At 38.0% G+C, this 24,171-nt stretch overlaps 1 protein-coding gene across 1 annotated transcript in view; it reads right to left on the bottom strand.

The window, feature by feature from the left end:
* lamc3 (laminin, gamma 3) overlaps positions 1-24,171 on the bottom strand; it is a 116,938-nt gene that overhangs the window by 52,732 nt on the left and 40,035 nt on the right. The window contains exons 4-9 of the mRNA XM_005720521.1: positions 23,496-23,662; positions 7,455-7,643; positions 6,439-6,556; positions 1,899-1,997; positions 963-1,099; positions 501-620 (exon numbers count right to left, since the gene is read on the bottom strand). Coding sequence (XP_005720578.1) covers positions 501-620; positions 963-1,099; positions 1,899-1,997; positions 6,439-6,556; positions 7,455-7,643; positions 23,496-23,662 — 830 coding nt within the window. The remainder of the gene's footprint in view (positions 1-500; positions 621-962; positions 1,100-1,898; positions 1,998-6,438; positions 6,557-7,454; positions 7,644-23,495; positions 23,663-24,171) is intronic.

The raw sequence follows: 24,171 nt of genomic DNA, 5'->3' as shown, positions 1-24,171 counted from the left end.
GGGGTGTTGATGCTTAGAAGCGACTTAGTGGAGACAGGAAGAAACCAAGCCAATTTTCACTTTGTTGCTTCTCCAGCATGGCCAAGACATCCAATTCCATCAGGCCTTTGCTCCTGGCACGGCTGATAGAAATGGGCCCTAAGTCCTGTGGCAGGGCCAGCTTATTCCCTTATCTTCTAATGGCTCTGATAAGGGATTGGAAAAAGCGGTGACAGAATAACCACCGCGTGACCCACTGCCAAAAAAATCCTGATTAATCTCACTAACGAACAATAGGAACAAGCTATGGATATTACAGATGCTTTACTAATATCATTTACATATTTGTTTTGAAGAACAACAGCTGGGGCTGTTTTATCACTAATAACGAATAAAATCTATTTCAGCGAAGCTTAAATATCTCCCTGGGGGATGCAGCCCACCTGTTGAGACTGCGGTAACAACAACAATCTGAGCTTGTGGATTCATTCAAATCTCTATTATTTTTCTTGCCGACTCACCGGGGGCTTTGTAGAAGCCAGTGTCCTCTTCTGTAAGAGGCAGCAGGTAGACTTCACCTTCCTTCCACAGCAGGGGGTAGTCCAGCCCTCCAGAAAACTCTCCCAACCAGCCTTCTTGATCTGGAGGTGAAAGACATCGCATCTGCTAAATATTCATGTTCACAAAGAGTTTGTATGTTTATTCTTACAGGGGTTATCTGTCCAAACAGCTTTGTGTAGGTTGCAATGTATGTTTATGTATGTTTTCTGTCTTTCTTTCATTTTTTGTTATCTAAAAAATAAAAGAAGAGAAAAAAACAGCTTTGTTCCTGAGAGCTCAGCACAGAGCCAAATGCTGAAAATGGAGTGAGGACAGAGGGTCAGGGAGAACAAAGTAAACATCGCTGGTCTCGTTAATTTTGGCTCAGTAATAAAGCTCCCAAGGCAACAGGGAAACCTCATTAATGGCTGGGAAGACAATACCTTCAACGAAGTCAGAAGTGATGTTGACAGCAGCATAGTGATTGGACGAGGAGCAGGCCAGCGAGTGGCCATAGCAGAAGCACGGTTGGCAGCCTGCTGGGTTTACTTGCTGGAGATTGAAAAATCCTGGCTTGCATCTGCAGGTACACAAACGCACACACACACATCCCCGTGCATAAAAAAAGTCATTAACATGCAGAAGCTTTAGTCACACCTGATTACAGCTCCTTACCACATCCATGCTGCACTGTTATATTCACTATCTATTTAAGCTTTTTTTCAGTTCAGCAGTTTGGGCGCAAGTCGCTGCACACATTGCGGCGTTTTAAGAAGAAGAATGGAGCTCAGCTGCTAGCACCCTGACCTGCAGGCACTTGCTGCCATGTGGGTGGGACAGGAACACCGCTAAAAATCAGCCACTACACTAGTCACATTACACAGGAGAGGAGCTTGCTCAACCACCCGTGAAATCAGCCAAAAAGTCAACAAACAGGGAGTACAGAATTATTCAATAGTTGGAGACCTGGGGCTGTGTGTATTGCTAATGTCATAGTGAGGTTATCTGTTTGATCCTCTATCCCACAGGAGCAAGATAGAAGCAGAAAGGGAGAAGCAGAGACTATTGACATAGTTTAACGGTCGCTTGCACTGCTTTAGTTGTTAAAATGACAGATAGCTTAAAAATGTTCAAGCAAGTCTGAATCAAATTGTTCTTAAGCCCTCTGTTTCTGCTGCACCAGCCGACTGGGAATGAAATTTGCAAAGTTATTTTCCCCTTAGGAGCGATAATGAAAATGATTTTTTTTCAAAAGCGATGCTAAAAAGAGACCAAACATAGGTATATTACATAATGTTTGGATGTTTTATTGTAAAAGACCTTTACAGTTGGCTTGTTTGTTCTTTATCTGGGAAACAAACAACAGCACAATAACCAACCTGTTGCAGTTCTGTCCCTCCACATTTTGCTTACAGTAACAGCGTCCATCCAGAGCAGAGCAGTCACCCACACTGCCACTGAGGTCACATTCACATGGCCTGCAGAAAAATAGAAAATAGTTTAATCTACTGCATTTAGCACGCATGTATAAAAGAGAAGCAGAAAAAGAAAATGGGCAGGAAACTCTGAGATGAGGACAATTTGATGTGAAGACATCCCTGATGTCTGTTTCCTCACTTTCAAGACAGCAGATGTTCAGCTCTGAAAAACCACAGGGTGACACGCTCAAGTAGGTATTAACAACACGGGTTCTTGTCTTAAAACTTGAACCTGGGCCTTCACGGTGTTGCTGCCATCACCACAAAGTCATTTTCAAAAGTACAAAATGTTCTTCATAGCAAATCATCAACACCCAAATCTGAAATTTGAAGGCTGCGTAAAACGACCTCAATTAAAAAGCAAGTAAGTGTAAGTATATGGATCAGCAGCGTGTTGGATTTTTGTCAGATTTTGTTTGATCACATTTATTGACTGGTTACTTTTTGTTTGAGATTGAAACACAGGATCTATTTTTAATGAGGTGCAATTACAATAACTCAATTATCCCAAGGCAAGCAGCCTCTAGTTGTTTCTGCTCTAGTGGTCTGGGTAATTCACGCATCAACTCAATAGCCTGAGTTTTCAGCACGAATGAGAGAAAGTGCTGTGTGTTTGTTCGTGTGAGTGTGTGTGTTTGTGTTTGTGCATGTCAATATCATCTAAGGGAAACAATTGCAGATATTAATGTACCGTTTTGGTATGTAATCTTTAGAAAGGGAGGTTTAATATTCTCTTGATCAAGCCTACTTTTAAACCTGCATTTACAGACTTTTTGTTAGCTGAGATACAACCTACACAAATGGCTATCTGGATCATTTGCTTTAAGCTCTAGTTTGGTCTCCACCAGCTCTTGGGGAAAATATCTATTCCTTTAAATTTCCCTCTAATTTAGCTGATATTTGCACTGCTTTTGCTTTACAGTGGCTTTATCAGTTCTTGTTTGCATTAGCTTTATCGGTTACAGATAACCAAAACAAACAAATAGCTGAATGGTGTTAAAAAGTTCTGTAGAACTGGGGAAGCTATTCTGTTTAAATTTAGCATTTTGAGGCAAAGCTTAATTTTTCATAAAGAAATGCTTACTGTAGAAGCTATAAAGTCAAATGAATGAGGCTAAAGCTCAATATCTATTCTTTTGCTTAACAGTCATCCCACAGCCTGTTGTCATAGTATCCAGGTAGAAGAAATAATATTAACACCAAACATTCATTGATATGCCTTTCAACACTATCGCAACTTAGCATTCCCCCGGCAGATAGAAGGGGGTCAGGGAGAGCTCGGATAGACTTCTTATGAATATGAATTTTACAACATACAACACACACACACAGACGCACCTACACACAAACACACAGTTGTGCACACACACACATAGATACACCTTCCTATAAATTTACATGCAGGCTCATGTGCACTCATACTTAGTATGAGGCTCTCAGTTCAGACAAAGTTGAAATGCGCTTTTCATCATAAAAATGTATGCAGCTGGTCAGTGCATCTTCACGTTCCAATAAAGGTTGGAAGAAAAGTCTGACTGAACCCACTCCCAGTAAAACAGGTTGAAAGCAAGTCTGTATCTTAAACTCGGTCTGACCCAATGAGCTCTATACTGAAACTTAAAATCAGAGCTTAGTAAAACACATTATAATAATATTTTACTTAATGCATTAGTAATGCATACAGTTAACACATTAAAGCTAAACAAATCATGATCAATAAAGAGTAAAAGTGTAATTATTAAATTATTTATTTATCATGAACAACTCTTCATTGTCAACTAGTTGCTGGCAGTTAAAAAAAGAAGAGGAAATGTTTGAGTCAATCATGAATTGATGAATTTGGATAAAACCAGATCAATGCTACCAACTACATAAAGACACTCAACTACCTTTGGAGAAAAGTAGAAAGTTTTACAGGCTAAGTTTCTCCTTGGTTTTAGCTGCAGCTCAAGCTGTTCTCTGAAGATTTTGAAGGCAGCAAGGCTGGATTCAGTCACCATGGCAACATGAAGAAGACTGCATGATCTCTTGCTCGGTTCTAAGGGGACTTCAAACACCAGATCTTTCGTTTCTGCTATTCAGGACTGCTGGCTCACCAATCTGAACAACGACCATATGCGGTAGGAGGGAATTCATGCAAAAAGTTTGCAATGACTTGGCAAGACATTAGACCAGCCTTTTTCTTTTCCCTTTTAAAGTTGATGATACTGGTAACATTTCTTTGGAAATGTATTATTTAAAGTTGAGTATGAGGAAATGAAGTTAAAAAAAATTTCAGCTGTTGATATAGACCTATGGCAATGTATTTTCATGTTATAAGCAAATAAAATAAGGAATTGATTCAAACTTATTTTAACCTCCTAGGACCTGCGTCCACATATGTGGACATCACCTTTTGGATTATTTAGACAAAAATACTCAAATTTGCTCTTCAAGGGCCTGATATCCACTTATGAGGACATTATACTGCTACTGTTCTATCGAAATTTTAAACAAATATCCTCATATGTGGCTCTCATTTACATTTTACAAAAATTAGGTTAAAAAAAAATCTGGTAATTCTTTGTTTTTACATTCATCAGGTCCCAATCAGCCCAAATATCAAAGATAAATTAAAAATGCGTGTCGTGAAAGAGTTTGGGTCTTAGAAGGTTGAGAAAGGGTGAGCAGAAACAGTAGATCTGGCATTCTAAGTCGCTTAGCAAACTGAGCGAAATGACTTAGGACTTTGTGTTTCTACTAGTTATATTTACTGTGTACTAAACATGAAAAAATGTTTTGTTTCATTTAACTAAAAATCTTACAAATTTCTTCAGTGAGTTCTTTGTTCTCCATCAGTTCTAAAAGAAAATCTGTTTCTTAAATGCAGTTGTGTCCACCACCTACTCACTAACTGTGTGTCCAACTGAGTCTAACTCCTTATTCGCCACAGAGTGATGCTTGGACTTGTTGTCTTTATATTGTGAAAACATCCCTTTAGCATTTTTTAGTTTTGGTGCTAATATATTTGGTATCTAAAATAAATAAAATTAAAGTAATTTATTACCTAAATTTTAATGAAGTTTCTTATTGTTTCTATGCCGATGACATTCAGCTGTATATATCTTTTAAGCCTCATCATCTGAATAGGCTGTCCACTCTAGTCCAGTGTTTAATCCAGGTTAGTGATTGGCTCTCTGATAATGAACTTACTTTAAATATCAACAAGACTGATAGATGATTATAGCTCCTCCTGAACTATTTCCTAAAATCAGTCAGGCTCTTACTTCTCTTTGGTCAAGTCCAGCATTTGAAATCATGGTGTAATATTTGATTCTTTGACTTGCATATAAAATCGTTGCTTCTTTCCTGATTCTTTCATTTAAGTAACATTTCTAATTTGCGACATATGGTCTACTCAACTGAACTATAAAAAATTTTTTTTCAAGCATTTGTGTCATTGCATTTATCATGTGTGTTGACCAGCTTGGACAAACCATGTCTTTTGTGCTTCCAAGCTATACAGTACAAAATTCTGCAGCCAGACTATTAACACATTCTAGCAAGCATGCTAAGATAGTCTTTACGCTGGCTTTCAGTAGATTTTAGGATTTACATACAGGGCACTAAATGGCCCGGCACCACATAATATATCTCAGCTTCTTACAAAATACACTGATGCTTGCTGTCTTCTGATAAACGTGAAAAAGATTTTTTGACTTGTGTCACTGTGTGATGAGTTGGGGTTTAGAACATGTTGGTTTGTTCACAGTTTGGTATTTAGTAGGTTGTGTGCCATGGATTTATCTGAGCTTCTGTGCTGGATATAACTGCTTGTGGTGGCTGAATAGGGCACTAATGGGAAGAGTGAAACTGAACAAAAATAGTAAAAGATACTTTGAAAACAAAAACTTTAAAATATAGCTAGACAGGAAACGATGCATTTGTGTAATGTAGACAAAAATAATATGAGGTTTTCTTGATAGAAGTCAGACAACTTCTGCACACTTCCATAAAAGGGGATAACCATGAAGTAATTCAGTGGACTCCGAACATACATAAAGCAAAAAAATCACATTGGCGTAACTAATATTGTGCATGATGAATATACGTGACACCCTGAAATAAAAAGCTTAATAAAACTGAAATGAATTTTATCCATGTGGAAAATAACACTGCACTTGGTGGCTTGCTTGTTACAATGCTTGTTAGCAGTTTGACATTGTGTTTGGCACATCCTGGTACTTGCTGATAAGGTCACTAATTCACAGTAGTGTCACGTCGAGAAATTTGAATCCTTTTGTCCTGCTTTGCAGTTTGATAAATTCAGGCTTTGGGAAGTTAGGTGTCACATCTATAAAACAGGAAAGCTGTATGAAATGTAATGTCAGTGAGCCTTGTGTTCACTAACATAAAATGAATGCATGTATGCTGTATATATTACTATATGTATGTTGCTCACCTGCAGCCACCGGGGCCTATCGAGTGAAAGCCAGCCTGGCATGTGTTACACTTCTCTCCTGTCACACCTTCCCGACAAGCACACCTTCCTTCTACATCACATTGTAGACTCACAGATCCTGGAAGGGTTCAAATAAAGAAAAATGTAATCATAGTGTTGGACAAGAATTATGAGTATTTTCTATAAATATCTATCTATCTTTCTATCTATAAATAATGAACATTTGTTTTGAATTTCTGTTCCTGGAAGAGAAGTATATAACCTTGCTTCTACACTGTAGCCGGTATAGTGAAGCTTTAGTTAATGGAGAAAAAAGGCCATCTGGGGCAGAAAGAAGAGAAAAAGGGAAGCCTGATGGAGTCTGCTATAACCTTTGATCAATATAATGGACTCCAACAGCTCTGTGCCTTCACCGCACACTATTTATATGAAGAGGAAAAGATAGTTAATGTTTTTTGTTCACTTTTCTCTCTCATTCTCTGATGATGGGTGAAGCACAAACATAATTTGTGCTCCACCACCACTAATGCTCCTCCACCTAAAGTTAGGCCTTGCTTAATGAGCAATGAGTCTTTTCATTGATAATGTTCAGTGAGTCAACTGGATCAATTTACACCCGCATGGGTGAGTAAATCCATGGATTTCCTTAATGATCATCGTGGAAGCTAAGGCAATGATAACTAAGATGAGATTGAATGAATTATAAATTGAAAAAGATTCTACTCCTAGGCAAGTTTGGTGAGCTGATGGGATGTAGAAAATATTAATGCAGTGCCATTAATTTTTTAAAAACATTGGCCATAAAATTTGTAAAATTAATCCTATGAGTCCCATTCATTTGTAGCTAAAGCTTGCATATGGTGCTTTTTTGTGCCAGTGTGGCATTCCAATTTAAACATAATTACATTTTCTCATGCAGGAGAAAACAAAAGTAGCAAGTAATGACATTGGCATGGATCATAATTAGGGCTTCAGTTATTATCAAAACAACTGAGATTTTTGTGTCTGCAGTTTACCGTTGACATTGCAGTTGCAGGGTAGGCAGGGATCTTCTGTAGATTTCCGGTAGTAGCCATTTCTGCAGCGCTCACAGTGGGGCCCATCGGTGTTGTCTCTGCAGCTCACACATCGCCCCCCACTGCCAGTGCTCCGGTACTGTTCCATGTCAAACACACATTGGTGTGATCTCCCACTGCAGTTACACTCTGAGAGTGAGGTCGGTGGTGCAGGAAAAAAAAGAGAGAAGAGGTAAGAGGTTAAGAGAGGAGAGCTGCTAAGACGAGGAATGAGCAGCCGCAGGGGAAGATACAGAAAGCAATGGCAGAAATAGATGAAGTGGAGAGACACACAAAGGGTATATGCATGTGAGAGATTATGTGTTCTGGGATTGGATCATAATTTAGAGTCTCATTGCTAATCTCATTTCACACAGGCCTAATGAGGAGCCAATCGGCTGTCAGGGGGCACTTAGATAACAGTAATTCATGTTTGTACAAGAGCAAATTACTCAGCTGATAACACACCACCACAGCTCTCATACCCTTCACATCAAATCCCTCTTTAGTTTACAAGTTACCCTGAGGGGGGACTTAGGTGAAATTGCCCATTTTATTATGAATCAAGCTCCCAGTTGAGCTAGAAATAACCATATGATTACCCTTTCTTTTTAATAAGAAGTCTCATTAGTATTTAACTTATTTCACCGGTTGCTTTTAAAACCTAACATGTGATGAACTTGGGCTCGGTGGTTAAGGACTTTAATGTACAGAGCCTTCATTTGTTTGGCTGTAACTTATACTGCATAGATACAGTTACTAGCCACAAATCGAGGCTTCGCAGGGTTAAAAAACCTACAACTATTGTGACTGCTCTCATTTCCATATATATTTAGAATTTTAAAAGTAATGAGTTCGTAATTATTGTTGATTTAGCACATATTAATCCATTCCTTGGCTGTGGCTTAGCTCTTCTTTGGGTACAAATCCACCACCCTTCTGTGTGGATGTTGCAGTTGTTCTGGAGGTGCTAACATCCAAATAAACGCAGGCATGAATCGGAGCATGAATTTCTTTTGGTTTTAATCTTCGGCTTAGACTAGCAGCCTCTCACCATATGATAGCTTGTATCCGGCCCTCCTATGATCCAGAATTGGAGAAAGAAAAAGCATATAGGAACCCAACAGCAATCATTCCCAGCAGCTGTTTCCAGCCCTCTGACCACTAAAAGCCCAATTCTTTTTGTCCTATTTTGGTCTGTACTGCATCATTAAGGGAAACTCAGGCACTTTAGCTCCTAAATGCTCATTAGTTTTTCCATTTGGCTTGTGGCTGCCTGTATTACCTACAATCATACTGACTATGATCTTGCATCGACAATGTGATAAGCTACATACAGTTTGATTACTGATACCGCGTTAATTTGTACACTACATTAGTAAAAGGTTTACTTCAGTGGTCTCTATGGTTCATGTAAATGAGGTAAGAACGGCAACTACTAAGTTTTCTCATTTCTTATGCATTGATTATGTGAGTCCGCTGAGGTGCGAGTGACGTTAATTTCATCATCAAACACTGAGCACAGGGGTCTATGCTGACATCCAGGTGCCTAGCAATATTTTTGTGACCACACACGCTCATCTGCGAAGAATTTACATTTCAATGCACCAACTACGCACGCACCCCAGGTGGCGGACTTCAAGTGGACTTCAAAGAAGTATAACAGGAATGACTACTTGGCCGCTGTGTCTCCAGCTGTCCATGTCCATGTCAGTAACATAATAAAGGCTTTGCTGGTAAGAGCTTATGGAGTCATGTGGGTTTTGAGCGGGTCGGTGTGTGAACGCACGTCTTCACACTTAGGATGGGACTTCTTAATTGCTTTGTGCAGTCACTGGAACTAAGGAATTTGTGTTTAGTAAACATTCTGATTCCAGACTGTACAGACTGCTTATTAAAACCAAAATACCTTGTTTTCTTTTCCTTCAAGTGTTAAATACAGAAGATGAGGCAAGTGGGTGTGAAGTCTTTGAAGTTGTTTAAGGGCACCTTTGATGAAGTTGTTCTGAGTCAAACATGTAATGTAACAAATCACTTCTGCTGCTGAATCATCAGTGAGGGAATGTGATTACATTTTTTATGAGAAATCTACATAAGGAGTAATTGACGACTGCTGCCTGCTGTATCTTAAAATTAAATTAAAGAGAATGGGAACTAAAACTAAAAGTCGTGGCTTTAAATCCCCAATGAATTTAAAAGTGCCAAAAAGTTTTTTAAATCAAACATGAACTGAAGAATCAAGTCATTATCTCTGGATTCATCAATGTGAGTTACCTGTTTGCGTGTAATAAATTAGGTTTATTCATTGCTGCAGCTCTAAAACGCCATCCTTGAGTTGTAGTTCAGATTATTGTAAAAGATACAGCAGGAACCAGCAACCTTTGCTAGGAGAAGACTTACAGATGCAACATGGATACTGAGGTTCTTGGGAGAATTAGATTAGGAGTATGGAGAATTATTGCACATGGGTAAACAGAGTTATAAACAGCAGTACCAGTGACCGATTAAATTATACTGTTACATATTGCACTGCAGTAATTCACCAATGCATGGACAAGGAGAACAGCTGTTTTTCTGGATGGCTATGATTCTTGATAATTCTGTCGGCCTTACACAGACATCAGGCAGATCTTTTTAATGGCGGGATAGCTCTTGGCAGTGACGATCTCTGATGGCTGCCCCAATCTCTGTCGTGATTTCCAGCTTTTAGCAAGCAACTTCCATTCCAAAACTGTCATACAGCCTGTCACCAGGCTGTCGATCGTGCTTCTGTGGAAGATTCAGGAGATAGTGTCTTGTAAAACTAAGTGTCCTCAGAAAGTATGAGCACTGACGGGCCTTTCTGTCCGTGATGTCCATGTGAAGGTTCCAGGATAGATTCTCAGTAATGTTCACACTGAGTAAGTTGAAAGTGCCTACCATTTCAATGTTAGCATAGCTAATATGGATGAGCCAGTGTTCTCTTCTGGATGATAGTTCACTATCATCTCCATTGTTCTTCTGATGTGAGAGAAAGGTTGTTGGCCTGTTTAGCTCTGTCGGCTGTCTCATCATTGTCTGCAATAAGGCCTACAACAGTCCTATTGCCTGCAAACTTAATGATGATGTTCTTGGAAGTGAAAAAGGAGCACAAGAGTACACTAAGAAATCGCACACTGTGTTTTCAGTGAGCGAGGAGGAAGGGTGTTCCCGTTTTCCAGATGGGTGAGGGAAGTGTGTGTTGCCAAGGCGACTGTGTCGTCCATGACTCTGCTCCTTCTGTGGGCAAATTGAAGAGGGTCCAGGATGTTGGGGAGCAGCAGATGTGTTTTCTGACCAGCTGCTCAAGGCACTTCATGAATGTCTAACCCTTTATATTTTTTTTATATATACATTGGTATTTGTTCCATTTCTTAGTGGAGCAAATACTAACATTAGACAAATATAACCAGTCCAGTTTGTTACTCAAGTGGAAACATGTCCACCTAGCCCGTCTAGGCCAATGATATTTATGGCCTGAACTGCAGTTCTCATCCTTCAAAACACATCTGCTATCCCCAGTTCAACAAAATCTGACAACCACCCCACCTACAAAAATAAAAAGTTTCTGCATGACTCACTTCTGATTGGCGCCAGTGGGTAGCTACAGCACAAATACAACTGGTTGTCTCAACTTGTCACCTCCCATTCACTCTATCTTTATCATGTCAGGTAGTGGTAGTGTGACTGCTGCACAGGCTAGCTAATAGCCAAGTAGAAATACTGTCAGAAAAACTGTGAGACAGTCACATTTCAGCTAGTGCTACAAATACACATTGATATTTCAAACAATATTTACTCATTCATAAAGACAACGTATTACAGTGCAGTGCAAGATATCTGGCAACCAGGCTTTACTCTTTTACCTGTAAATGTGGTTCTCTATAGTGAAACAAGCTACAGGGCAATCAGAACATGTTACTTCTGATCATTCGAACTTTAGCATTGTTATGAATCTGTTTTTACTATAAAGCTCTATTTCTGGTGTTCTCTTTTTTTCTTTACTATTACATTTTGTAATTTTTTTAGTGCTATGACTTTTTTTTAGTGTATGTGACTATAATGGTTTCAGCTACCCAACTGTATTTTATATTACTCTACACTTTTTTTTTTAACATTAACTGCCTTTGATGTTGGCCGTGTTAGCCTCCTTTCTTGTGAGACATCAAACTGCTGAGCACATTATCATAAGCATGTTACAGTACAGCATCTTTGCCATCTTAGTAACGGAGTGTAAAATAACTGTAGCTGAGCAGTTAAGGTTTTATACGTATGTGGGACGAAGATTGCTACCAGCAGAAAGGGAGAGGGGAGCTGAGGCAGAACAAATCATTTGAGGCTGTTTCTCAACAAGTTTAACATGAAGACTCCCCCATACAGCTCTCCATAACTTGTGTTAGGTTATCTCGTCCACATTTTTATGTTTGCCCACCCACTGCTGTCTCTTTAACATGCTGTTACAACAGTCCTGTCCTGGGGACCACACAGCTTGTGCGTCACTGTGGAGGCTTCATGCAAGTAAGTAGGCGCTGTTAGCTCCTTGCTGAGTCTGATGATATAGTTCACAAAGCACTTTAAACCTCCCAGAATGCTACGGCTCATACATTCTTGAGTGGCCTTTAGGGTCGAAACCTACAGGATTACAACAGGAATACAGACTGTATTGCACTCTTGATTGTTTCCATCTATCAAATGGGGTTTTATCAGTTTAACAGTGGCACTAGCACTTCTTGCTGGACCAACAATGAACAGTGCATTATGACAATCACAACTAATGGTGTGACTATAAGGAGCAAATAAAACAACAACCATAAACCTTACCATTTATGTCTCGTTTAATCTGCGCAATTAGGGTAACTCAGAACCTTATGTTTAAGAGTGGAAAATCAATCGATCACAAAGCAAGAAAGTTCAATATATATATCAAGTAAATAAATAAATAAACACAACTTTTATTACAAATACTGTTGTAATTTAGTTTTAAAAATGATCTAAACCTACCAAACCTGATCTTTATCTGACTGCGCTGCTCACATAACGGGAGCGACAGTTTTACCGGAATACAAAAACTAATAAATGTTTATGGATAATTAGATTAAAAAACAACAACAACAACAAAAAATCCCAAACAAAACTATGGAAAACTGCCAAATCTGGAAATATGGTTTCATTTCTGTCTTCTCAAAATTATGATTGTGTAACAGATATGAAACAGGAAAGTCTGTAGTTTTTAGTTGCTTCTAAGCCTCCCTGTATTTTATATTCCAGTCCATGTTGTTTGTTGTTTTCTTATGTACTCAATAAATCCTCCGTATTTAAAGTTCGACTTGTTCTTTGTCATTTTGCCTCTTAATAAACCCCTACTCACCTCTCCCTGCTTATCTCTTTTTCGTTTGTGCTTAGTTCTTTACGTTTGGGTTTTTCTGTGTTAGTTTATCTTTCTTTTTGGACTTTTGTTGGCTTGGCTCTGTGACAAGGCTACAGCATCCTGTTTTTTGTTAATGTATTCATAAATTCATTAAAGTCGCTTTGTTTTTTGTGCAAATTGATAGTCTGTGCCCTTTGTATGAACTTTTTGAACCACCATACGGCACAATAATCTTTTGAGAGAACCACAATCCCGCATTTATGTTTATTCAATAAATGAGGCACCAAAAAAATCAAAAGTGACTAGAAGCACAAAATGTAACTTCTACTCTGTATTTACATACATGCATTTATAATTAAGGTTTGCTAGTTAGGACAGAACCTCACAGGAAGAAGGTTCTGCGTGTTCTCCCTAAGCGTCCAGAGGCATTCATATTAGGAAAATTATTGACTTTAAATTGGTTGAAACTGTGGATGTAATTGTCATGGTTGTTTGCCTCTCAGTGAAGAACAGATTTATCCCACCTCTAAACCAAAGGTCATCTGGAAAAGTCTCCAGCAACCCCTGAACTGGATGATGGCTCAGTCACACTAGAGGAAAAAAAAAATCGGATGGCAACTTCTTTACAATAAAGAAAAATCAGTGGTTTTCCTGGAATCGCACCAAATGTTTTTGCACTCAGTGAATCAAGTTCAGTTTTGAAACCCAAACCTCTGGACAACCATTTTTTGATCACAAGGTGATTGCACAGGTTACCTGCTGAGAGGCAGCCTGTCTCCAAACCACTGGAGGCTGATAAAGTTGCAAAGGTTTGTAAATAACTGCAAAATCATGTATAGACACTGTCTAAATCAGTCTGCACCAGTAAGCACAACTTATCAGCAGCCAATCTCTTTGCAATATGTGACTTGTCGTACCTAGTTGCCAACTGGTTATATTCTGGTTAAGTAAGATTGTCAGCAGCTATGTCGTTTTGCAGTTAAATAACTGTCCAGTAACTATTGGTGGAGGAATTTCTGTTTTAGATCGTTGAGGTTCTGGATGTACTGTGACTAAATGAATTTATGTGTATGTAGATTGCAACAGATAGTAATTTTTGCCAATATTATCACTTAATTGTGATATTTTCAATTTTAGAAATGTATGGATTTAAATGCTACCTGAAGCTCCTGCACATTGTATATCCAATGATCACATTCCTCCGTTGCTCATGCAGCACAGAAAGTGTTGCAGGTGACAAGACAGGTCAATAAGTCAACAAACAAAGGTCCAAGCTCTTCTGATAACATATTTGAATTCCTCTTCTGTGTGCATCTTTACTGTACATTAAGTGGATGTTTCATTACATTCTGCACTGTCCCTGTGAGAAACATGGATGGTCCTGTGCCCCCTCAGTAAGACTATGAGCCAGTGACACTAACTTTTAGTGAGTGGCCAGTCCTGCAGCATTCAGACTCCTACTGAGGGCTTTCAAGGACTCTTTAATTTGCAGATTATGCCTATACAAGCGTGGACGATGCCCTCTTATTGCTCCTTGGGGCGTTGTCTCAGAGAAATTAATCTGGACATGCAGTGAAAGCGAAGTTCTTCTTTATCTCCTGTGGTTTTAAGAGCACATGACCCCTCATAGCCCAGAATCACCACTTATTTCTGTGTGGCATGGCAAAGCATAAATAATCAAAGCTAAATAAAAAGATGTGATACTGTGATATGAAGGCTGTCTCATCATTTTGATTATTTTGATTATAACTCCTGCCAGCATCAGTCTGGGAGTTAGATGTTTGATCAAAGATCAAAAAGACAAAAATCACATATGAGGTTGTATTTTATTTTGATTAATTTTACAGGGGCAGCCAAAATGTTCATGCTGATCATTTGTTTGATGAGGTATGTGATTTTAGGATGTGAGTGTTCAAAGATGTTGATTTTACAAACAATTTCTTCTTCTTTGTCCATTATTATTATTATCATTATTATTATTATTATTATCTTATCTTGTAAGCAATAAATACCCAAAGTGTCTGAGCGTATGCATAGTAAACATTAATATCAGTGCTGTGTATTTTGTGGCCAGTTTACCCAGCACTAGTCTTTATTTTTCCTTCTTTTAGCAGCAAGGAATGATTTTGGGAGTGTAAAGGAGGTTGCCACCCTGCGTCATCTGCAGGGGAGGTAATGTAAACCACTCTTACTGTCTTCTGCCCTTTATATGAATAATTTCTTAGTGCTGTTGCAGAACACATTGCAGAGAGGGACCAAAATCCCTGCAGGCACAATGATTTCTCATTTTTACATTTAATTTGCTGGATGAATGAGATGTCCTGCCAAGAGAATATAGAAAAGCAGCAGTGATGAAGCAGCCGAGGCAGAGTCATGCTTCACATACTGTATATGTATAAGACTTTTAGCGTACTACATGGGACCTGGCCCCCACGTGGTGATGGTCATCATGTCATGACCACCACCATCATCTCAGCTTATCCAAAGTAGTGATGGTGATTATTATTTTTGTTATTAAGTCTGTATTTCTTTACAGGAGTCCTCCAAAGTCTCATCTCTAACATAATAATGCCATAATTCTCACTATCTACTTTCCTTCTTGCCAAAAGAATGTGTAATGACACACTCTACAGTAATACATACAAAACTGGGACAGGCAATTTCATACATGTTTTAATCTTTAATGTGTTTTGAGGTTCAATGCAGCAAGGCCTCATAAATGTGTTTTATATTGCATTTACTTCCAGGAAATATGCTTATTTGTTCTCTTGGCAAGAGTTAGACATTAAGGAGGCATCAATTTTTCATCTAAGCTTAAATATGAGACTAGAGCTCACTACACCCAACTTCAACATGGCATTAAACCACAAACTGATGTTTTTTGGGTTTGTTTTTTTCAGATAGATTTGTGCCACTGATCCAACAAACTTAGTGTGTCAATCAGCCAACTTAAGTGAATTGTTGTTTGTGTTTGGACAAAGTCAGTCTGGCTTTTCCCCCCTGCTTTCTGTCTTGGTTGGATTGTATATTTATCCCAAGGTTGATTGATTTTGATTTTTCAAATGAAAAATTGCACTCTTTCTCATCTAATTCAGCAAGAAAGCAAACAAACATATTCCCGGAAACAGTGCCTTTAAGAGTATGCTAAGCCAGTGTGATGGTTTGGTGTATAAAATGATATAAAATATAAAGATTTCAACTTAGAAGCCATCATGTTTCGCTGCTGTGAGTTATACTGCTATGATAATAATGTTTGCTTAGTAGCTAAACATCCTATAAATCATTTAAAACCTTTTAAATATGTTGAAGGTCTTTGAGTTTTATTGGGAAAGCTGATTTCTCTCTTCCCCTCAGAGTCATTTACTTATATTATAAAACCACCGTTTAGTATAATGATGAGCCATGATGAATAACATAAAAGGCTCGCACGCCCCTGGTTTTCAGCCGGGTTTTAGGGACAGCAGGAGCAGCTGGTCCATGGACCTTAGTGATCTTGAGGGAACATATGGAGTTAAGAGCTCAGTATGGTGGCAGTGATCCATTAAAAGTTTAAAAAACAAATAATAAAATCTTAGAATGGATCCAGAACTGAACTGGGAGCTAGTGGAGAGATGCCAGGACGGGGAAATGTTGTCTCGTTTGCAGGTTCCGGCTAAAAGATGAGCTGAAGCACTTTGGTCTGGGCGTTAAGGGAAGCTTTGCTAAGGCCAATATAGAGCGCAGTGCAATCGTCCAAGGGGCATTATGACAAAAGTTGAATAAGACGTTCAAAGATTTTACAGGATAAAGTGGATTTGATTCTTTATGAAAGTCTCAAATGATAAAAAATGAGCTTTAATAACAGAATTCATCTGCTTATCTAGTATAAAATCACAGTCCAGTTTGATAGCAAGGTTAGTCACATGTGAATGCAGGGGACCAGGTCCAAGAGACGAGGAATCACAAACACCACTGGGTCTGAAAACAACGATCTCAGTCTTACTTTCATTAAAATTCCAAAAAATTAGGCAATCCATGCTTTGATATCTTTCAGAAACGTCAGTAGTAATGTAGGACAGCTGACATTTCTTTTATTATGTCTATAGGGAAGGACTTTTTTCTGAGTTTCCTCATCATGGGTGAGGTTACAAACCATTACTTATCTCTACCATCCAAAATATATTAAATTTAAATTATCTCAACATATTAGCACAGCTGTGGCACAGGGTTTCATTTCAGTTGCTGAAAAATAGGAATAAAGCTTGTTCTGCTGTGGTCAGTGCTGTTCTGACTTGTTGTGGCCTGTAGGTAGTTAAGGTTACTTATGATGTAATGGAAAACAACTGTGATGAGTCCTCAGTCATGTGCCAGATGAGGCGAAAAAGTCTCAACGTAAATAAACTGGACAGAGTTTTAGAGGGAAAAAGTTTTCAAATTTATGTGACACTGGTCACCAAGTCATTGGGATGTAATGGGGTGTAGTGTGAAATAAGTATAGTACCATTCTGTACTGGTTAATGGTTTGAGGTTGATTGGACTGAGTTGGAAGTCTTGTCAGATAATGCAATACCTATTTTGAACTCAAAAAGCTCACACAAGAACTCCTTAGGTGTAGATTTTCTTTTACTTTTGGTGCACAAAAAGATGAAACTGCATTGACTGAATGTGATGGGATATTTTTCTTCCACTGTACAAATCCCAAACATTATAAATTTCTACAAAACCATATGAGCAATATGAGATCTGATTGTGTTACTGTATGTGTAATAAATATTATAACTATTTCTCAGACTCTGTAATCACTTATCTGTGGTCAGAGTTTCAGTGCAGGATTTGGTGAAAGTTGTGCAGACTGGTTTGCTAGAAAAATACTTCACATTGTTTCGTATGTCTGTATCAAAGAGTGAACATTTTCCAGTTAATAAATGACTAGACTACTTATTTAATGAAATTACCAAAATAAAACATTTTGACATGTGACCATACATTTAATATAACAGGATTATATAGCTGTATGCAAAAGAAGTAATATAATCCAAGCAGCAAACACACATTTACTTTTTACTTTTATCATTTATTCAAACTTTATCATACTTGTACTTTATTTAACTTCATGAGCTTGGGATAAAGAGAAGGTAAATGTCAAATTCAAAGGTTTTTATATGCTAACAAAGAATTTATTGTAATCTTTCTATTAAAGTCTTTTTGGGATTCTTTTCCTTTGTCTAGCCTAAAGTCATGTGAAAAAGAATGTTTTTGCAGACCTCTATGCAGTATTCTCGATATATACACCCCATATTTCAATAGCTTGTAGAACTTGACTGTGTGACTGCAAAGTGCCCAAGAACTGTGGCTACAAAAACAAACACAAATTGCTAATCCTCCACCATTGTGTCTGTGAAGGTTCTCAGTCATCCAGGTCATCGTAGTCAAAGGAGCTTGCAAAGAAAAGCGTCTGGACTTCTTTAAGTTGCTTGAAGACGTTTCACCTCTCATCCGAGAAGCTTCTTCAGTTCTGAAGAAGCAACTTAAAGAAGTCCAGACCCTCCACCATTGTGCTTGACAGTTGGTATGAGGTGTTTTTGCCGACATTTATATAGAATTGTTGTGGTTTCCAAAGCTAAGTCATGTTGCCAGAGTTTCTCTGGCAGCCAAACAAGCCATACCTGTTCAGTCATTTTGTAATTGTACTATCAGGAGCTTTAATGTTTCACATGCTAACTGAGACCTAGCACTTGCGATTTGTCTGAGCATCGTACAGTCTGACCTATGAGTGAACTTGCTGTGACATCCACTCCTGGGTAGATTGTGACACTATATTGACACACATCTAAATGCTCCTGAAAGCAATTTGACAAAACCTTTTACACAGGTGCACAAACTTACTGATGATCAGTTAATCAACTGTATTTGATTATTAACAGCTGGGTACTGCTTACTCTCTTAATTCTTATGGAACTGTAGATGCTTTCTAGAATTTTGCATGTTCTAAGAAACTGCAGACTAAGTAAGTGTCTTGGTATTGTATATTCTACACCAGCTTATCATCATTTTCAGCTTAGTGTGAAATTAATGTTAGAAAAATTTCTCGACCTGCAATTGCTGATGATGATCTTGAGCTGGCTACTTTAAAGCAAGCTAATTTCATGAACATTTAGCAGCTGGGTTTTCAATATTAAATGTTTATAGTTTATATATCTATGTGGGTTTTATGCTAACGTTGTTGATGCTAATACCATAATAAAATCTTATTAATGCTAAATAGCATGATTATTACTGGGTGCTACCCAACCATCTTTTTTCACAGCAGGAGTTTAGGGGGCCGAAATAAAATGTTAAGTATGTGATGTATCTACCTTGTTGTCGACCTCACAATAGGTATGCAACAAAATGATCACAGTATACAAGCTACAACGGGATCAGCAATAAATCAGTGGTTTAAAAAAAGGGATTTAAAGCATGTACCTACTGGAACAGCCTCAGGCTAAGCCACTTCCAACATCAAGCAAACAACAAAAAATGGTGAAGGCCCAAAGCAACCTGCCCAGGCTATAAATGATTTCAGTCTCAGAGGGGGAGAATCTTGATGAGAATGACGTTCCATTGCACTCCTGATACACACACACACACACACACACACACACACACACACACACACACACACACACACACACACACACACACACACACACACACACACAGAGCAAATTGTAGCAAAAAGGTTTGTGTTATTTCTCCACACCTTAAGACCAAAAAAACCTAGCCAGGTAAAAAACAATAACTAAACAAAATACAGTCTGAATTCAAGTTTGTATAAAAAAACCACACTAATATTAAAATTACACATAAACACACAGAGTCACGTTCACATAATATTGAAAAAACTCTTGTAAAAAGCCACCTAAAGCTTCCATTTACCACCTGCTATTGCTGTTCAGACAAGAACAACAGCAAAGACAGCGGTAATAATTGCAAGATTGTCACACTTTTCTTCCTTTTCTTCTTTTAAATGAGGCTCTAAATCTGAAACTCCCCGAACATTGTGCCCTGTAAAGATCATAAATTATGACTGATGGAACTGTGACAGTTTTTTTTTATGTTTTTATGGCTGAAATAAAGCTAAGAAGATAAAACAGATGCTTTTCTGTTAATCTGCAAAACAGAAACTAGTCATCTTATTAACAAACCATTTATTTTAATCAGCCTGCTGATATTACTGCGAGCCCTAATTCTATGTCAAACATGATCATCGTCACATGGTATTACAAAAAAAAAAAAAAGGTAACCATACTCTTTCTTTAAAACACGATGGGTAACGTGTCAAGTGTCATTTTATGTGGGAAGATTATGCAAATTTTCCCAATTGACCAAAGCATTGTGCTGACACATTCCATCCAGGGTCAGCACTGGGTTATTTGGAATGACTGTACTTGTGCTTATTCGTGTTGTTTTAAGCATTCTGGTAAATGTGGGTAATCGTTTACTTAACACTGCAGTGCTTTATCTTGTGCTGAAATGGAAAGCCTTTGAGGAATCTGATCCTTCATTCAAACCCATTGCGTGTGCTCACAAACAAAAACTGCAATGATTAAGAGACAAATTTAATAAATTGGATTTTCTGAGATGATCATATATGATATGAAGCTACAAGTTAATTATTGGAAAGTGAGCAGTAGCTTAAGTTTTAAATCTCTGGAATATGATTTACTATATGCAGCAAAAGATGTGACTGCAGAAAATAGGAAGTTAATTAACTGGGTGTCACTTGGTGTTTGTTTTAAAAAATTCATGTTTTGTCTTTATTATTGCCGTATTGTTAGCTTTCAAGAGTTAAAAAATCTTTAAAGGTCTCATCTGGTGCAGTTTATTTTCAGTTCTAAAAGATTATCTGTGTAAAAATATCTATTAAAAGAGATGCTTGACTCACCAGAGTCTTCTGGATGTTTTTTTGTTCATTTTTTCTTAAACTGACGTTGTATAATCTGGGTAGCTAATTTTTAAATGGGCCACAAACATAACTTTAATATCTTTGTGTTACTATGTTTTTGCTCTGTTAGTAGTAGCAGCTGCTGTGTGCTAATCAATTTATATTAAGATAATGAAAACCTTTTACATTAAAGTCTATTGAGAAACAAATTTCTGTTGTTATCATTTTAGCTTTACTACCTGCTGATTTAGAAAAAGTTGGAAAACTGGCTTACTACTAGTACCACTAGAAAAAACGAATAATCATTAAAAAAAAATTTTTTTTGAATAGCAGTCTTTAAACAATGACCACATCAATCACCATCATCATCAATAAAATGATGTGGCACTCTCTCTGCCTGTATGGGTTCCCTCTGCGTGCTACAGTTTCCTCTCACTGTCCACACGCGAGACATGCAAGTTAGATTTACAACGTTTAGGTGTGAATAGGGGTGTAAATGGTTGCCTGCCTCTATAGTATGTGTCAGGCCTTTGACTGAATGCTGACCCGCAGGGTGTGCCCTATTTCTTGTCCAGTGTCAGCAGGATAGATTTCAATCCATTGATGGATGGATGGATGGATGGATGGATACATTATACATCCACAATAAATGCAGAAAAATGTGTTTAACAAGAATACATCTAAATTCTCTGAAATGATCCACATTGTTAACACACGCCAGTCTACATGTTGCTATGAATGTTTGCAAATCCAAACACTGCCCTTGCTAATATAATGGGTTGCATGGCTAATAAATTACAAAATATATATAACACCCAATGCCTGCCAGTGAATCATATCAAAACTTACAGTGTTTTATGTAAAATTATCATAATTGAGGAAAGGACGTTTTTATGTAGTCATAAAACTGGAGATAAAACACTAAATCTTAAACTTTGTACTGCAGCCTATATTATTTTATAGCTCGTATAATAAGGCATGTTTTTTAGTTTATGGGGTAATATATTTTAAAGGAAACTTACCCTGTAAGTCCTTCATTTACAGACTCTAACAAGATTTTGCATCGTGGGCCTGCTTACAACCCACTTTGATCTTAAGTGGGCCGGACAAGTTTAATCCATGAGATATCTCAAAATAAGAAAAAGAAGAGTTACTTCAATAGACTGTCTCAGTTTTTCTACATGATAAAGAAACACTATAGTAAATGAAAGACTCAGCATGACTCTTTGGGCTTAAACTGTAAGAAATTCATGTTTAAAATTACTGAAAATTCTGATATCTCATTGCCAAGACTGCCCTGTAATCATAAAGTGGCAAGTTTCTGTTCATTCAAAGAAAATTCTCATTATTGATTTAACTGTGTACACACTGTAAAACAAACAGACGTTTCTATAGTACAGGAACTTTTTTTTTGTCATTTAATTGTTTATTTATTACTTTATTAATGTAGTATGAATGGCTGTGGGTGAGGTGTTTGTCAGTACAATAAGTTGTTTATGAAAATGCTGTTAATAGTCTAAAATTTATGTCCTCCTTCACATTTTCCACAGCTGTCCAGTGGGCCAGGTTGGAGTCTTTTTTGGGCCGATTCTGGCCCACAGACCTTATGTTTGAACCTCTTCCATTCGACAACACTACATATGTTTATGTAGACTGTCCAGCCTTTTGATGATGAAGTTTAATAAAATAATATTTTGTCAGAAATTAGTTTAAACACCAAAAACCCTGTTTTTTTTTGTTTACATGACTCTGTGTATTTAGTGTATGTTGATTTTGATTTGCTGATTGTAATCACAAGTAGTTAAAAGCAGTGATTACTGTTTCGGCGTTGGCTGGGGCAAACTCAGTCAAAATGAATCTTTTGCCAGACAGAGATGAACAATTACAATGAGCATTTGGTTTTTTGCACTTTCGCATTCTCTGGTGCTTTTATAAGGTGTCTATAGTAATGCACAGAATTGATTAAGTTGGGTGCATCAGTCTATTTAAGATGCCATCTGCTCGGAAGCAAGTGCAAGAGTAATTAGAGCAAGTCTGCTGCTTAATAGAATTCAGGGGAAAAAAAGAAGGGTTAATCTTCAGCAGGATTCAGCTGGAATGCATGGTCTGACGAGCCAAACCCGATAACACTCAGCTAAATCACATATACAAAAGCAACGGTGGGAGAATGCCTGCAAACATTTGCGCATATGAGCCAAAAATCAAATATACACAAATCTTCCAGGGATCTCACAGATGTTTGGCTCTGCAATCAGACAATTTTAAATACATCAGATTATTTCCTTTACTGGCAACTTTTGCACACAAAAATAGAAAAAAGAAAAAAAAGGTCATCTGCGGTGGCAGACGTATTGTTAAATTATGTGTAAAGCTGAGTTCAGCATAATAAAAAATCATTCAGCCTAGAGCATAATGAAGATCAGTAAAGTTCAGTGATTTCCACGAGGACTTCCAGACTACGTGCTTTTTATCCTCCCCAACAGTGATGAGTGGTTGTATTTACTAACTCGCACAATAAAAGACAAAAGGTGCATGTGAACATATCGAGATTTAAAAAATACTGGGGATTGATGTGAGGTAGCACACTGATGGATTAAGTGGGATCTCTGACAGCCTGAGAATGTCATTTGAATTTAACACTGGCACGTGTATTTTCCAGATGGCTGCACCCAGTGGGTTCACAGTGTCACCCTTGGATCAAGCTACTCACTCAAACACTCATTGGCAGAGTCCCCAGTGGCCCTGGCCCAGGGTCTATCCTGGTAAAAGGGGTGACATCTCTGGCAGTCGGCTCCCTCTGTGTGATGCTGGCAGGCGCAGACCAGGTTACCATGTTCTTGCTCAATGCACTCGCTGGCATGGCCGTTACACTTACATCTGAGGGAAACATCGATAGTTAGGTAAAGTCTGCATGTACAAGCTTTTGTTTGTCTCTGTTTTTCCTCCTCTTTTTACTCACACAAATTTGGACACAGTTATGCACACAGTGAATGAATTTGAAGGCGGAAGGAAAGCGGGAAGGTAGTTCCCCCGTAAGAAGTTGTCACTTTCTATTATCCTTCACCGATGAAAACGTGGTCTGGGGTGAGGCAGGGCTTTTATTCCCCTTCAGCAACTACACTTTTCAACTGTGTTAATATGCCACTAATAATACACTCACACTCACCCAGTGTATCAGAAACAGCAACAAGTGAGTGCAGTATCTCTAATATTGGTAACCAGTGTTGGTCAAGCTACTTATAAAAAGTAATCAGTAACTAATTACTGATTACTTCCCCAAAAAAGTAATCTTGATACCTTACTGATTACTTATTTTCAAAAGTAATTAATTACTTAGTTACTTAGTTACTTTTTAAAAACACGATTTACAACCTGAATAGGTGATA

The sequence above is a fragment of the Pundamilia nyererei genome, unplaced genomic scaffold (genome assembly GCF_000239375.1).
Source record: "Pundamilia nyererei isolate P.nyererei 1_Seehausen unplaced genomic scaffold, PunNye1.0 scaffold00002, whole genome shotgun sequence".
Lineage (NCBI taxonomy): Eukaryota > Metazoa > Chordata > Actinopteri > Cichliformes > Cichlidae > Pundamilia > Pundamilia nyererei.
The sequence above is the reverse complement of the archived record's forward strand: the minus strand, read 5'-3'. Positions and strand labels throughout refer to the sequence as shown.